Source organism: Rutilus rutilus (assembly GCF_951802725.1).
Source record: "Rutilus rutilus genome assembly, chromosome: 23".
Classification (NCBI taxonomy): Eukaryota; Metazoa; Chordata; class Actinopteri; order Cypriniformes; family Leuciscidae; genus Rutilus; species Rutilus rutilus.
The window spans coordinates 1,424,936-1,437,668 of NC_140233.1; the positions used below are offsets into that span (position 1 = coordinate 1,424,936).

General features: G+C 39.7%; 1 protein-coding gene across 4 annotated transcripts in view; it reads left to right on the forward strand.

The window, feature by feature from the left end:
• LOC311283504 (uncharacterized protein) overlaps positions 1 to 12,733 on the forward strand; it is a 333,540-nt gene that overhangs the window by 293,239 nt on the left and 27,568 nt on the right. The window contains exons 1-5 of one of the 4 annotated variants that reach the window (XM_084397941.1): positions 1,087 to 1,162; positions 1,237 to 1,350; positions 5,532 to 5,632; positions 9,151 to 10,844; positions 10,949 to 10,967. The exons of 1 other annotated variant lie outside the window; for it this stretch is intronic. In XM_084397941.1, the coding sequence (XP_084254067.1) occupies positions 5,533 to 5,632; positions 9,151 to 10,844; positions 10,949 to 10,967 (1,813 nt within the window). In that variant the 5' untranslated portion in view covers positions 1,087 to 1,162; positions 1,237 to 1,350; position 5,532. Of the gene's footprint in view, positions 1 to 892; positions 1,351 to 5,531; positions 5,633 to 9,150; positions 10,845 to 10,948; positions 10,968 to 12,733 lie in introns of those variants that run through there. 2 more of the 4 variants (XM_084397939.1, XM_084397940.1) reach the window with 2 other exon arrangements.

Genomic DNA, 12,733 nt, shown 5'->3' on the forward strand with positions numbered 1-12,733 from the left:
GATGTTCAGATATTCTGGCCACATTCATCCTGACATTCAGTGTTAATCTTTCATTCAATCTGGCCAGTAAATCAGTTTCTACTTTCAATATGTGTGTTGTCCTGTAATGTTATGCTGGAGTTTTAAAAGACTGTTAAACTTGTGCATGTGTGACATTATATATGACATTATACTGTATGTGTTTAGTCCTCTTATAGGTCTAAAACACTAATGAACAATGAAGCGTGTAATAGTGGTGTTCAGTAAAGTGTTCTAGTACCAGATCATCAAATTAAACACCTTTCTCTTGTGTGTTTACAGTAGATTACACTGAGCTTACACACATTAACCTGTCCTGATTCATGCAGCAGAATTAGTGTCAGAGAATGAAGCGGATCTAAAGATGCATCTGGTGTTCATTAAAGTCTTCAGCCTCACAGATGAACTAATCAACACTTTTCTCTTTTGTGCTATTAGAGATTTCTTGATTCTTAAAATGTTATTAATGTTCATGATTCACAAAATGTAGAATTTCACAATATATTATCAATGGATATAGTGATATAGGCCTACCACACTGTAAGAAAAAACATAATAATAGAAAAAAGGAAGAATTATTGGTAATATTTTGCCAGGGCTGTAACTCTAAAACACAATAGAAGAATGCCAGTGAAATAAGCCAAACTAATTTATTCACACTCTTTGTTGAACACAGATTTGTGGATCATAAATGATCAGACACGCTGCTCTTTAACAACACTCGACATTAATCATTCTAGACTTTACATTTACAGATATTACACATCTAATCCAGTTCGACTGCGATGAAGGAAGCAAACGCCGCGCGAGCGTCACTACGGGAAGCAGAACGTGTCAAACTTCACCTCTGTTTCTGCTGTCACGTGTTAAAGACACACTTTAGAGAGTGACTGATAGCGAAAAGAATCAACAGGAAGGCACTATTTAAATTTTTAAAAGACACAGGGTTATGGAGGAGAATTTAAATAATTGTTAAATGACATGATGATACACACTCCAGTACAGTAGGTGGCGGTATGCAACTACAAGTTGTTTGCAATCCGCCATTACATAAGAGAAGAAGAAGAAGAAGAAGAAGAAGAAGACTGAAAGCGAAAGCAAGACAGTCCGAGGAGAGAGCAACCACGGAGAGAAAACAGATCAAGTATGTAATAATAATAAGGGTTTGGAGATGTGGCTTTACAGACGGCAATGCGATTTGTTAATCTTCTGATTTAGGTACATTTTCTCAATAAATCATAAAACTATCTTTAAAAAAGAGATCGACGTCAAACACGAGATAAACTGTCTAGTTCTACATCTGTGATGCGGAAGCGCTGAAGAGGAGGACGGGTAAGCAAACAACATTATGAAAGATTTAATTTCAGAGAGAATTACACACTGGCTCAAAGATTCATCACTGAAATAATGTACAACTGGGCTAAAAGTGTCAAAATAAATCATAAAAGGGGTTCATTTTGTTTGAAAAACTTATAAATGTACGAGGTTGATCTTTTACCCCACAGACACACAAAAAAACAAAAACAGCCTGGGCCAAAAGACACACAGTATTGATACAAATAGCTACTTTAGCTAAAATAATATGTTTTTAATAATGTCTAAGTTAATACTTTTCAAAACAATGACTTTTTATAAATAAAATAATACATTTTTGTTCATTATTTTTAAAAAGAAAATGTTCTTTATTAATTTATCAACCACAACAGAAAGATGTCAAGAAATATATCATCCTACATTTCATCTGCATTATATTGTTATTCATGTATAAATAAAATAATTAATTTTCCTTTTTTGATTGTGCATTTTAATTGAAATGGCCACACACCACTGTTAAATTGGAATTACAGGAAGTGAAATTTATTGAATTCAGAGAAATAAAATGATATACAATTAAATGTTCTTCCACCTGGGTCTATATATTTATTTAAAAGCCTATTAAATAGCCTGTTAAATTTTGGGGGAAAAAAGCCAGGAAAAAATACAGTTGCAACATTTTAGGTTTTACACATTTTACTTAAAACTTACAGTAAAAAAAAAAAATTTCATTAACTGATAAAAAGTTAATTTAACCTACTGAAGTACTAATATCTGTTTTGTACCTTTGTAATACACTGACAACCACCAATCACAGTGGTGATGAGAGTCACATGAGGAAAGCTCATCACAAATAGCTTTTCCACAAGCTGAGAAGGCTAATATTACTGTATTATATAGAAGTGCACAGTGTCATTCACACAAACACTCATTCTAACAAACATGACATTATAAAATGCATTAAAACACATAAAAACATAGAAACCCTAATGTACATAAAACTAAGAAGAAACTGATATTTCAATGAAAATACATCAAATGTGAAGTGTCACGCAGGGAATTCTAGCAATGTAAATTTACAATTGTTCACTTTTTAAATGTAAGGTTAGATTTATTACAGTTATTCACTATAGTACGGAAACTTTCGGTTAACCAATACATTTTTAGGTCTTTTACCATTAAAATCACGATAATCTTTTTACAGTGTATAGAAGCAGCCAACAAAACAGTTCTGTCTGTAAGGCCTATAAAACCTTCAAACTTTAAGTTGAATTACTGAAATAAATGAACTTTTGCACGATATTCTAATTTTTCGAGTTTCACCTGTATACTTCTATTTACTTTCAGACAAGCCTTTATTAATCCTTTCTTCAAACTTTGTCTTGACCTGTTTCTATTTTTTACATACAATTACTTTAGTTTTATGAAATTCTTTAAATTTTATTTCAGTTTATTATGATTCTGCATCCTTAAGTTCAAGCTAGGATTGGAATTCTGCATCCTGTTTGCCACTAGGGATGGACAGTTTTAAAAAATATTGCATTCAAATATCCGAGCTCACTGACAAAGAATATTTGAATATTCATTTATTTGAATTAAGTTTGTTGGGAAAGATGTTACTTTAAAGGTACAATATGTAAGAATTTTATATCAACATATCCAAACACCACTTGTACAGTGTTATACATTACTTTCAATTGTGTACTTACATTATCATAAATGTTTCCAAGCATTTGTAAATTCAGAGAAATTCACAATTTTAAATAGTGCCCGTCCCTTGTCGCCTGTCAATAACGTAATATCCGCTTATCCCTGGTTTCCGCTCATACTGCCGTAGTAACCATGGTGACAGACGTGGACAACTGCGTTAGGTCTAGCGGCACGCTCACGCTGTTGTTGTTTCGTTCAAATATTATGGACCATTGCAAGCAGACTTTGAACTAAACTAAAACGAGGATCAATATCAGCGTGGCGTTTTCGAGATGCCGAGAGCTAGCGTCCGTGACTAACTTCGACTTGACAGAGACGCGCAAATGTACATAAAACTAATCAATGTTATATATCTCAACATGATGAAATGTTAGAATATGATCAGTGTGTTATTCTAATGTTGATCTAGCTCACTGCTAGTCTCATACAGACAAACTAACACATAGAATAACATTATAACTTTTAACACATTCAAATGCAGTTTAGTGTGATAGTGTAGAGCAAGTGAAACTGCGTTGCGTTACCTCACAAGTTTCATTCATTTAATAAACTGCCCTGTGTGAGTATTATTCAGCACTAGCGGGTAAGTTAGTTCGGTAGAATGAAATGTCCTCGTTCCTTTATATCCGTGGGACTCGCGTGTGGTGCTGATATCTGTCTCTCATTAGCGATCGCGCCCTGCTTCATATCAGTCATGTTAAAAACATCAATGTATGCACTCATCCATAAACATTATTAGATCCATCGGCATGACAACAAGTTCCATAATTCTGCTTATGCGTCATCAACCTACTAGGGGTGTGCCATATCATACCGTCCACGATAATACCGGTATAAATTTTTACATGATAAAAAAGTGTCATATCGCGATATCACTGATATGGCGCATTACGTTCCCTAGCACACACAACAACAACACCTGTCTGAGCGCGAGAGCAGCAAGTCAGCCTCCAATGACGATTTAGTACCTAAAAAGGAGCTACTTCAAAAGTATTTTAATAATTCCCGCAGGTCTACCACTTATAATGCGGGAAATTCCCCCGCAAACACTGATTTTACCAACCGCATGAGTGTTCAGCTGTGCCGCGTCTTCTCTCTCTCGCTCTCAAAATGGGTTGCACAAGTCAAGCGTCAATACCACACTCTTGTGTTTAGCAGTCAGGACATGACGGAATCTTTTGTCACTTGCATCGTAACTAAAGTTTAGCATTTTCACTTCTTTTTAAGTCTCATCAGTTTAAACATTTGCGATTTTAAACTACTCTCGCGCGCATGTGAGATGTTTACTCTGCGTGCATACATACAGTAAAGCCGTCTCACAAACAGCTCGCGAGTAACAAAAGTTATTTTTCGCGGATTAAATCGCTTTAACAGGGGAAAAAACACGCAAAATTGTGTAAAAATTCCGGTCATGGTTAGTGTATTCGTAAACAGTCGGTTATGTCTGAAATAACCATAAAATGCGCGTGACAGTGTGACAGACAGTATAACAGTAATGGATCCGGGCACTAGCTCTAAAAGTGACAGCAGCCATATGTGTCTGTCATTAATGTTGTCGTCAAAACGACAAAAGATAGGCTATTAATTCTGATTCCTTACAATGAAAGCTATGTATCTAATTCAGTCAGGACTTAGGACTAGTGTTATTTTACATTTGATTACCTTATTCAGTTTCTGTAGTATTTCTGAATAGTGTTAGACGGACCTACTCAAAAACTTTTATCTTTATTTGTATCTTTATTATTTTGTATATATTTTTTGCTACTTTTTTCAATTTAATTCAAAGATTGAAATCAAGCTTCCTTGTGTTGTGTAAACTCTTAAAAACAAAATTACCCAATTGTAAAAACACAATGAGTGAGCAAACATTTTGGTGAGATAAATGTAATAATAATAAAAAAATTCTACATTTTTTTTTATATCGTCATAAATATCATTATCGCAAATATTCTTGAAATATCGTGATATAATTTTGAGGCTATATCGCCCACCCCTACAACCTACACCTTTGTTATTGTAGGAGGTTAGCGTGGCCTAGTGGCGAAAAATTACATATTGTAGCTTTAGTCAAACATTAGTTTTGTCACCCATGAACATCTCTAAACAAGCTTGTCAGACTTTATTAACAAACTTATACATTTCATCCTTTTTTAAGTTAAAAAACAATAAACACACCACCCAATGCATTTAGTTATAACTGTGAGTTTTAGTTTGCGTGCTCAGGATTTATCAGGGGTTCAGTGCAATTACGGCCAGCAAAGCAAGCTTTTGCGAAATTCAAATAGTGTTTTTATTTTTCGAATAATTATTGCAGATCGAATATTCATGCACATCCCTTTTTGCCCCTCAATTCAAATTCAGCAACTGAAATGTAGAAATAATATTTTAATCATATGCCTAATGTTGCAGCAGTATGGTTTATACAGGTAGTTAGTGACTTAAAATAAGTGTTCAGGATCAGTAACTGGTGTGTGTGTTTGTGTGTTTAGAATGGCTACAGTGGGAGTGAACGTGATTGAAACAGCGGCTCTAGGGAGACCCTTCCAGCTGGGGATGCTGTATGACTGCAGGAAAGATGCGCTGATACCAGGTACAAAACACATCTTGGGTTACAGATGTAAAAGAGTTTCCCTGAGAAGGGGAACGAGACACTATGTCTAACAAGATGCTATGGGGAACGCTTCAGTGTGACTGATGTCTGAAGTGACAGTTGTCGGCAACAGCCAATGACGTCTCTACCAGTGTGACCGTGAGTATAAAAGGGCTCCTGAGGAACAACTTCATTCCCTTCTTCATCAGAAGGAGACGGGACAGGCAGCCCGAAAGAGACGCAGTGTCTCGTTCCCCTTCTTAGGGAACCTAGGTTACATTTACATTTTTACATTTATGCATTTGGCAGACACTTTTATCCAAAGCGACTTACATTGCAGGGTACACATTTATATTCTTATCAGTTCTTTTATAACAGGTTTTCTAATTATAGATTATATTTATGACCCAAGACATTTCCTCTGAATGGGAACTCGCACTACATCTATGGGAATAAATACCTACTCCGCCATGCTGAGGGGAGTACATGCCCTATTGGCCGTGACTAAGCACTAAAAAGCTGACTTTCCTGACCTCACTGTCAGAGTCAGATTCCCCAAAGGTACACACCAGCAAGCTGTCAGTGACACTATTCCCTACAGCCACTGACCAACCTACATACCCTAAACGAGGAAAGTCCTTGCTGGGCCAAATGGTTGGACTCGGCCCAAGGGCAGAGCTCAGAGGCTTGGAATCATTTACACACTGAAAGATTCCTTTAAGGGAATATGGCCAAGCTTGCAAAGAGACCTGGGGCCTCATTTATAAAGCTTGCGTACGCACAAAACGGGGCTGAAAACATGCGTACGCCAGTTCCTGCGCAAAAGGTGGGATTTATAAAGAAAAACTTGACGGGAAAATTTGCGCACCTACACGCAAACTCTGACCCATGCGTAGGAACGTTTTGGAGATGGAGCACTTTGGCGACACCGATGGTGAGCTGGAGTTAAATGTATTTTTGGTCACTTTTATACAGAAAATCTAAAGAAAATTAAACATATACAGAAAGATTATACAAATACAATTTCAATCACCAAGCCTGTCACTTGAAGCAAATATCCATTCCTTCTTAAATGTCCGCGGCAGCGAGCGCGTTGAGCCGTTTAGTGAAACTGACGCAAATAACAGTTTAAATAAATAAAATACTTCTGATATAAACATTTATATTAAATATGCCATTCAAATTAATGGAGTTAAACACTTAAACATGAAATCATTACTGAAGTTACAACATTTTTTTTAATTCAATCATTAGAAATATTTGTTGTGGATGCGATTGTTTTTGAACACTTTTCCTGTGGCGTGCTTTAATGTTTTAACCACAGAGATAATTGCTTATCATGATAATACCAGATTGTCTGAGAAAATAGTTTCGTGCAAATAATGCCCAAGTCCTATCTGTTTCCATTAAAAATATAAATCAATTAAAAATACAATTCGGCAAGTGGAAAAGATTGAGAAAAACTTTCTCTGAAATGTATTTTACACTATTTGATTTATGTAGGCTATTCAAAAACAAGGCAAGGATAGACAACTACTTGATTTGTATTAATGTAATGTTTCTTGTACCGTTTATATAATTTGCATATGATTATTCATCCATGTGATAACGTTTAAGTTATCACGTGGATGAATAATCATATGCAAATGATATGTAGATGAGGATCTGCATAGTAAAACTAGGCATTGTAAGCTCATATATGGTTATTTCGGGTGGAGACGCATGTACACACAATCTTCCGCTGACTGGGATTTATAAAGTGAATTCTGCGCAGGTTCTGGCGTACGCACGGTTTTATAAGTCTGAATATTTTTTTGCGTACGCCATTTTTGGCTTTCGGGCGCACGTACACTTTTAGCAAGGTTCCTACGCACAGTTTTATAAATGAGGCCCCTGGTCTGTCACTTCAGGGGGATTTAAAGCATCAACCCCTAGATTCACCAGATTCACCATCAGCCTGGTCAGCCTACAACCTGTCTGCCTAAGCAGAATCTCTAGATTCAGAGGCCTCCAATGAGAAGGCATTGCAACAGGCAGTAACCACTTCACAATGGATTCCAGAGACATTACCTCTCATTCCAGCCTGACGATCCGACAGTAGCTGATCGTATCTCAGCCTGCCTGACAGACATTTCTGGCTGGATGAAGGACCACCACCTTCAATTAAACCTTGCGAAGACAGAGCTACTCGTGGTCCCGGCCAACCCAACACTTCACCACAACTTCACCATTCAGCTAGGCTCATCATCCATAACTCCATCTAGGTCAGCCAGAAACCTTGGAGTGGTAATTGATGATCAATTGAACTTCACAGACCACATTGCTAGAACTGCCCGGTCATGTAGATTTGCCTTGTACAACATTAGGAGGATCAGGCCCTTCCTATCAGAACATGCTACTCAACTCCTTGTCCAAGCGCTTGTTTTATCCAGACTTGACTATTGTAACGCTCTCCTGGCCGGTCTTCCAGCTTGCACAGTCAAACCTCTGCAACTGATCCAGAACGCCGCAGCTAGAGTGGTCTTTAACGAGCCGAAGAGAGAACACGTCACTCCTCTCCTCACAAAATTGCATCGCATGGCTGCCAGTTGCCGCTCGCATCAAATTCAAGTCACTGACGTTTGCCTACAGAACAACCACTGGTTCTGCTCCCTTTTACTTTAAGTCTTTACTTCAGACTTACGTGCCATCCAGGAACTTGCACTCTGCAAGTTAACGGCGTCTTGTGGTGCCATCTCAAAGAGGCACAAAATCTCTTTCTCGGACATTCACCTAGACTTTTCCCTGCTGGTGGAATGATCTGTCTAACTCAACCAGAGCTGCTGAGTCCATGGCCACTTTCAAGAAACGGCTGAAGACGCTTCTTTTTCGACAGCACTTGATCCAGTAATGCTAACAATTTCTCTACTACTCTATTCTATTCTGTTCTATAACAAAAAAAAAAGTCTGAATTAGATTAAACTGAGAAGGGTCGTAGCACTTGCATATTGTTGTCCTACTGCTTCTATTGTTCTCATTTGTAAGTCGCGTTGGATAAAAGCGTCAGCTAAATGAATAAATGTAAATGTAAATGTCATACATCATCAAGTTTTACTCTTTTGGCGTAAGTCGACTTGAGTATGGCCATCTGTTTAAGGCCATCTCTGGGTAAAGTAGGTTAAAAGTTTAGTAGATTATATAATTCGCAGCAGTGAATACATATTGTAAACAAAATGAATGATTATCAGTTAATTAGACATCCTCATAGGTTTTTCTGCACATCAGTTACTGCTGTAAGTGGCAAAGACCAATTATGTTGACTCATATTTCAAAGGAGATTGATCATGCATTCTCCAGTGTCTATTGGTAGGGAAAGTGACCCTAATAAGCATGTACCATATAAGCACACTTCAGAAAGCTTCTCTTTTTTTATTTACACAACTGATGCACATAGCCCTACAGTGGGATCATTTAATCAATATTGTGTTCATAGACATAAATAATGACTCGACTGTATTAAACACTTTATACTTTTGCAGGAATCACACTGTGGGATCAAGAAAAGCTAAATCAGAGTCTACGAGTCCATCCCCAAATTAACACAAATTCCAAAGTCACAGCTTCAGACTCCATTCAGGACAAATCAAGCTTACTGAAGATTGATGGCTCTCTGAAACTGAGTGTTTTAGGGGGACTCGTCAATGTCACTGGATCAGCCAAATATCTCAATGACACCAAGAAGTCCTTCAAACAGCAGAGACTGATGCTTCATTATCATTCAACCAGCAGGTTTGAAGAACTGACCATGAACTACTTGAGACCTGAAAATATAGTTCATCACGAGGTGTTTGATAATGACGCAGCAACACACGTGGTGACAGCAGTGCTGTATGGAGCAGACGCCTGCTTTGTGTTTGATAGAGAAGTTTCATCAGATGAGGAAATAAAAACAATAAAAAGCGAAGCAAATGCAGCCTGTGAGGCACTCAAAATAATTTCAGAACATACAGACATCAGTCTGAAGATGAATGACACTCATAAGAATGCAATTAAAAAATTCACATGCACGTTTTATGGTGACTTCCAGTTACCGTCTAACCCGACCTCTTTTGAAGATGCGTTGAAGGTTTTCACTGATCTTCCAAACCTGCTGGGAGAAAAGAAAAAGCTGGCGGTTCCTCTGAGGGTTTGGCTTTTTCCTCTGGACAAACTTCTCTCAAAAGCTTCAAAACCTCAGAAGGACATCAGCATGGATCTAATCATTAAAACTGAATCAGTGATTGAGAGTTTAAATACAACTGAGATGAAATGCAGTGATCTTCTGGAAGACTCGCCTGCTTCAACTTTTGCTGCATTCCATGATAAAATCCTGCAAATGAAGCAAAACTGCTACAATTACAAGTTGAACCTTGTGAAGAAACTCGGCTCTCTGCTGCCAAACATCCGTGGAGACGTGATGAAGGAAACTGACCTGAAGGATCTTCTACAAGAACATGATGAATCTCCATTCAGAGGACGAGACCTGGCAGAATGGCTGAAAGAGAGAGAAAGAGAGTCTAATATCATTAAATCAGTCCTCAGACAGCTGAAGGATGCTGGTGCACAGGTAGAAGACAACATGGATCTGATCTTGATGGATCTGGAGGTTGGAAATCTGGTCTGCTACACATTCACATCATTGGACTGGTCAGATGTTCTTCTTCATAAACAAACCATATATCTAAACCTTTCAACAAAAGAAAAAACTAATGAGAACAGCCCTGATCCAGAGCAGAAGTCTTGGCTCACTCCTGAGATCCAAAAGACTATGAGGAGCAACTTAAAGATATTTAAGAACTTGATTGATTCACAAGAGCGTAAACCAGCCAAGTTCATTGTGTCCTCAAAGGAAATGAAGAATAATCCAGGTTCCTGCATTCTGCTGTATGAAAGCGAATGTGATGAAGCTGTTTGCTTCATTCCTCCATCCAAACCAGCCTGTCCAATCACTGAAGAGGTCAAAGATAATAGTGTGGTTCTGAAGGTTCCTCCATCATGTCCTGAAACAGTGGAGCTCAGAATACTGTACAAACGTAAGCAGGATAAAGTCTGGAGATCTAAACCTGTGCTGAAGGATCAACTCACAGTTACTCTGACTGATCTGAGAGAAGAAACCGAGTATGAGATCAAATGTGCAGCGCTGGGGAAACTCGACTACACCGTATACAGTGACGTCGTCAGCGTCACCACAGAGGTATGATGATCATTCATCAAATATCAGCTGAAGAAAAAATATATTTGAGGATCTTGGTTATAATTTGCAAAATGTTGTTAATTGGTATCACATTGTTCTTTTAGGGAGGAAGTTTAATTATTGGTGAGTCATATTTTTTCCTACATATCAGTTGCTTTCTCATTTTGTTTGTTGAACTGTGGCATCCATAATGAATTTAAACTGGTCTTTGTGAAGTGACCTTGAAGTGTGTGAATATTGTCTCGGTTACGTATGTAACCCTGGTTCCCTGAGTGGGAACGGAGACGTTAAATCAGTGACGACGAATGAGGTTTCGCATAGAAAGCCTATCACCTTCGAGATTTAGAAAACGAGCCAATGGCAATGGAAATGCCTTGGGTCTGCGGAATTTGCATGCGTAACTCCGCCCCACCTCGTGGGTATATAAGGAAATACACCGCAACATGCAGATATGTCTTCACTGAGGAGCTGAGACAAACTCAGGCGATTCCAGCGGTACAGCGGAAGTGGCAGGGAGACGTAACGTCTCCAATCCCACTCAGGGAACGAGGGTTACATACTTAACCGAGACGTTCCCTTTTGTGGTCGCTACGAGTTACATCAGTGACGACAAAATGGGGTTCCCAGTCTAATCACGCCACCTTGGCTGTCTTCCAGTGCCCTGTGTAAGTCTGAGATCCCTGTCGTGAGGCTAGCACGGACGAAGGACTCCTACTTAACACAGGAATACCAAGGTACACTGGGAAGCATATAATCAGCGGAAATATGCAATTATGCCCAGCCCTAAGGGGGGAACTTACAGAATACACATATGAACCGGAGGGGGGCTACATATGGAGAATAACTGGGGTGTCCAGCCGCAGGTGGAATATTTCAACCCCAGGGGTGGCAAGGTGGTTGGCAAGGGAAAGACACATGCTCAGAGAGGCTTACAGTGGAATACACACCTGAGCAGAATCTGGTACTGGCTGGTTGAAGCGAATACATGAGAAGAAACTGGCTCCGATTATAGAATCTCGCGAATGTGTTAGGTGTCGCCCAGCCTGCAGCTCTACAGATGTCTGTTAGCGAGGCGCCATGCACTAGAGCCCAAGAGGAGGCCACACCAAGGGGGCATGGTCGACCCTGCTGCTATGCCAAACTATGCCAAAGCAATGGCGTCCACTATCCAGTGAGACAACCTTTGGTTGGAGAGAGCCTTTCCCTTCAGCTTCCCACCATGACAGACAAAGAGCTGGTCTGAGTTCCTGAACACTGCGTTCTGTCCACGTAGGTACGGAGGGCGCGTACTGGACAGAGCAGTGCCAAGGCTGGGTCTGCCTTCTCCGAGGGCAGCGCTTGCAGGTTCACCACCTGGTCTCGAAAGGGTGTGGTGGGAACCTTGGGCACGTATCCAGGCCGGGGTCTCAGGATCACGTGAGAGTTAGCCGGTCCGAATTCCAGGCACGCTTCTTCAACGGAGAAAGCCTGCAGGTCCCCTACCCTCTTAATGGAGGCCAATGCAACCAGGAGCGCTGTCTTCATTGACAGGGACTTAAGCTCCACTGATTGCAGACGCTCAAAGGGAGCACTATGCAGGGCAGTTAGCACCACTGAGAGGTCCCAAGAGGGAATGAGAGGAGGGCGAGGAGGATTCAGTCTCCTCGCTAACTCCTCTCAGGAACCTGATGATTAGGTTGTGGTTTCCTAGAGACTTACCTTCAACTGCATCATGATGTGCGGCGATAGCGGCAACATACACTTTCAGGGAGTGGAGGGAGAAAGCCTTCGCTCCAACCCTTCTTGCAGGAAGGAAAGCACTGCACGCAACTAAAATGACCTGCTCCTCGTCCTCCCTGATCTTGCACAGGGTCTGTGCAAGAAGGCTCACTGGGGGAAACGCATATTTG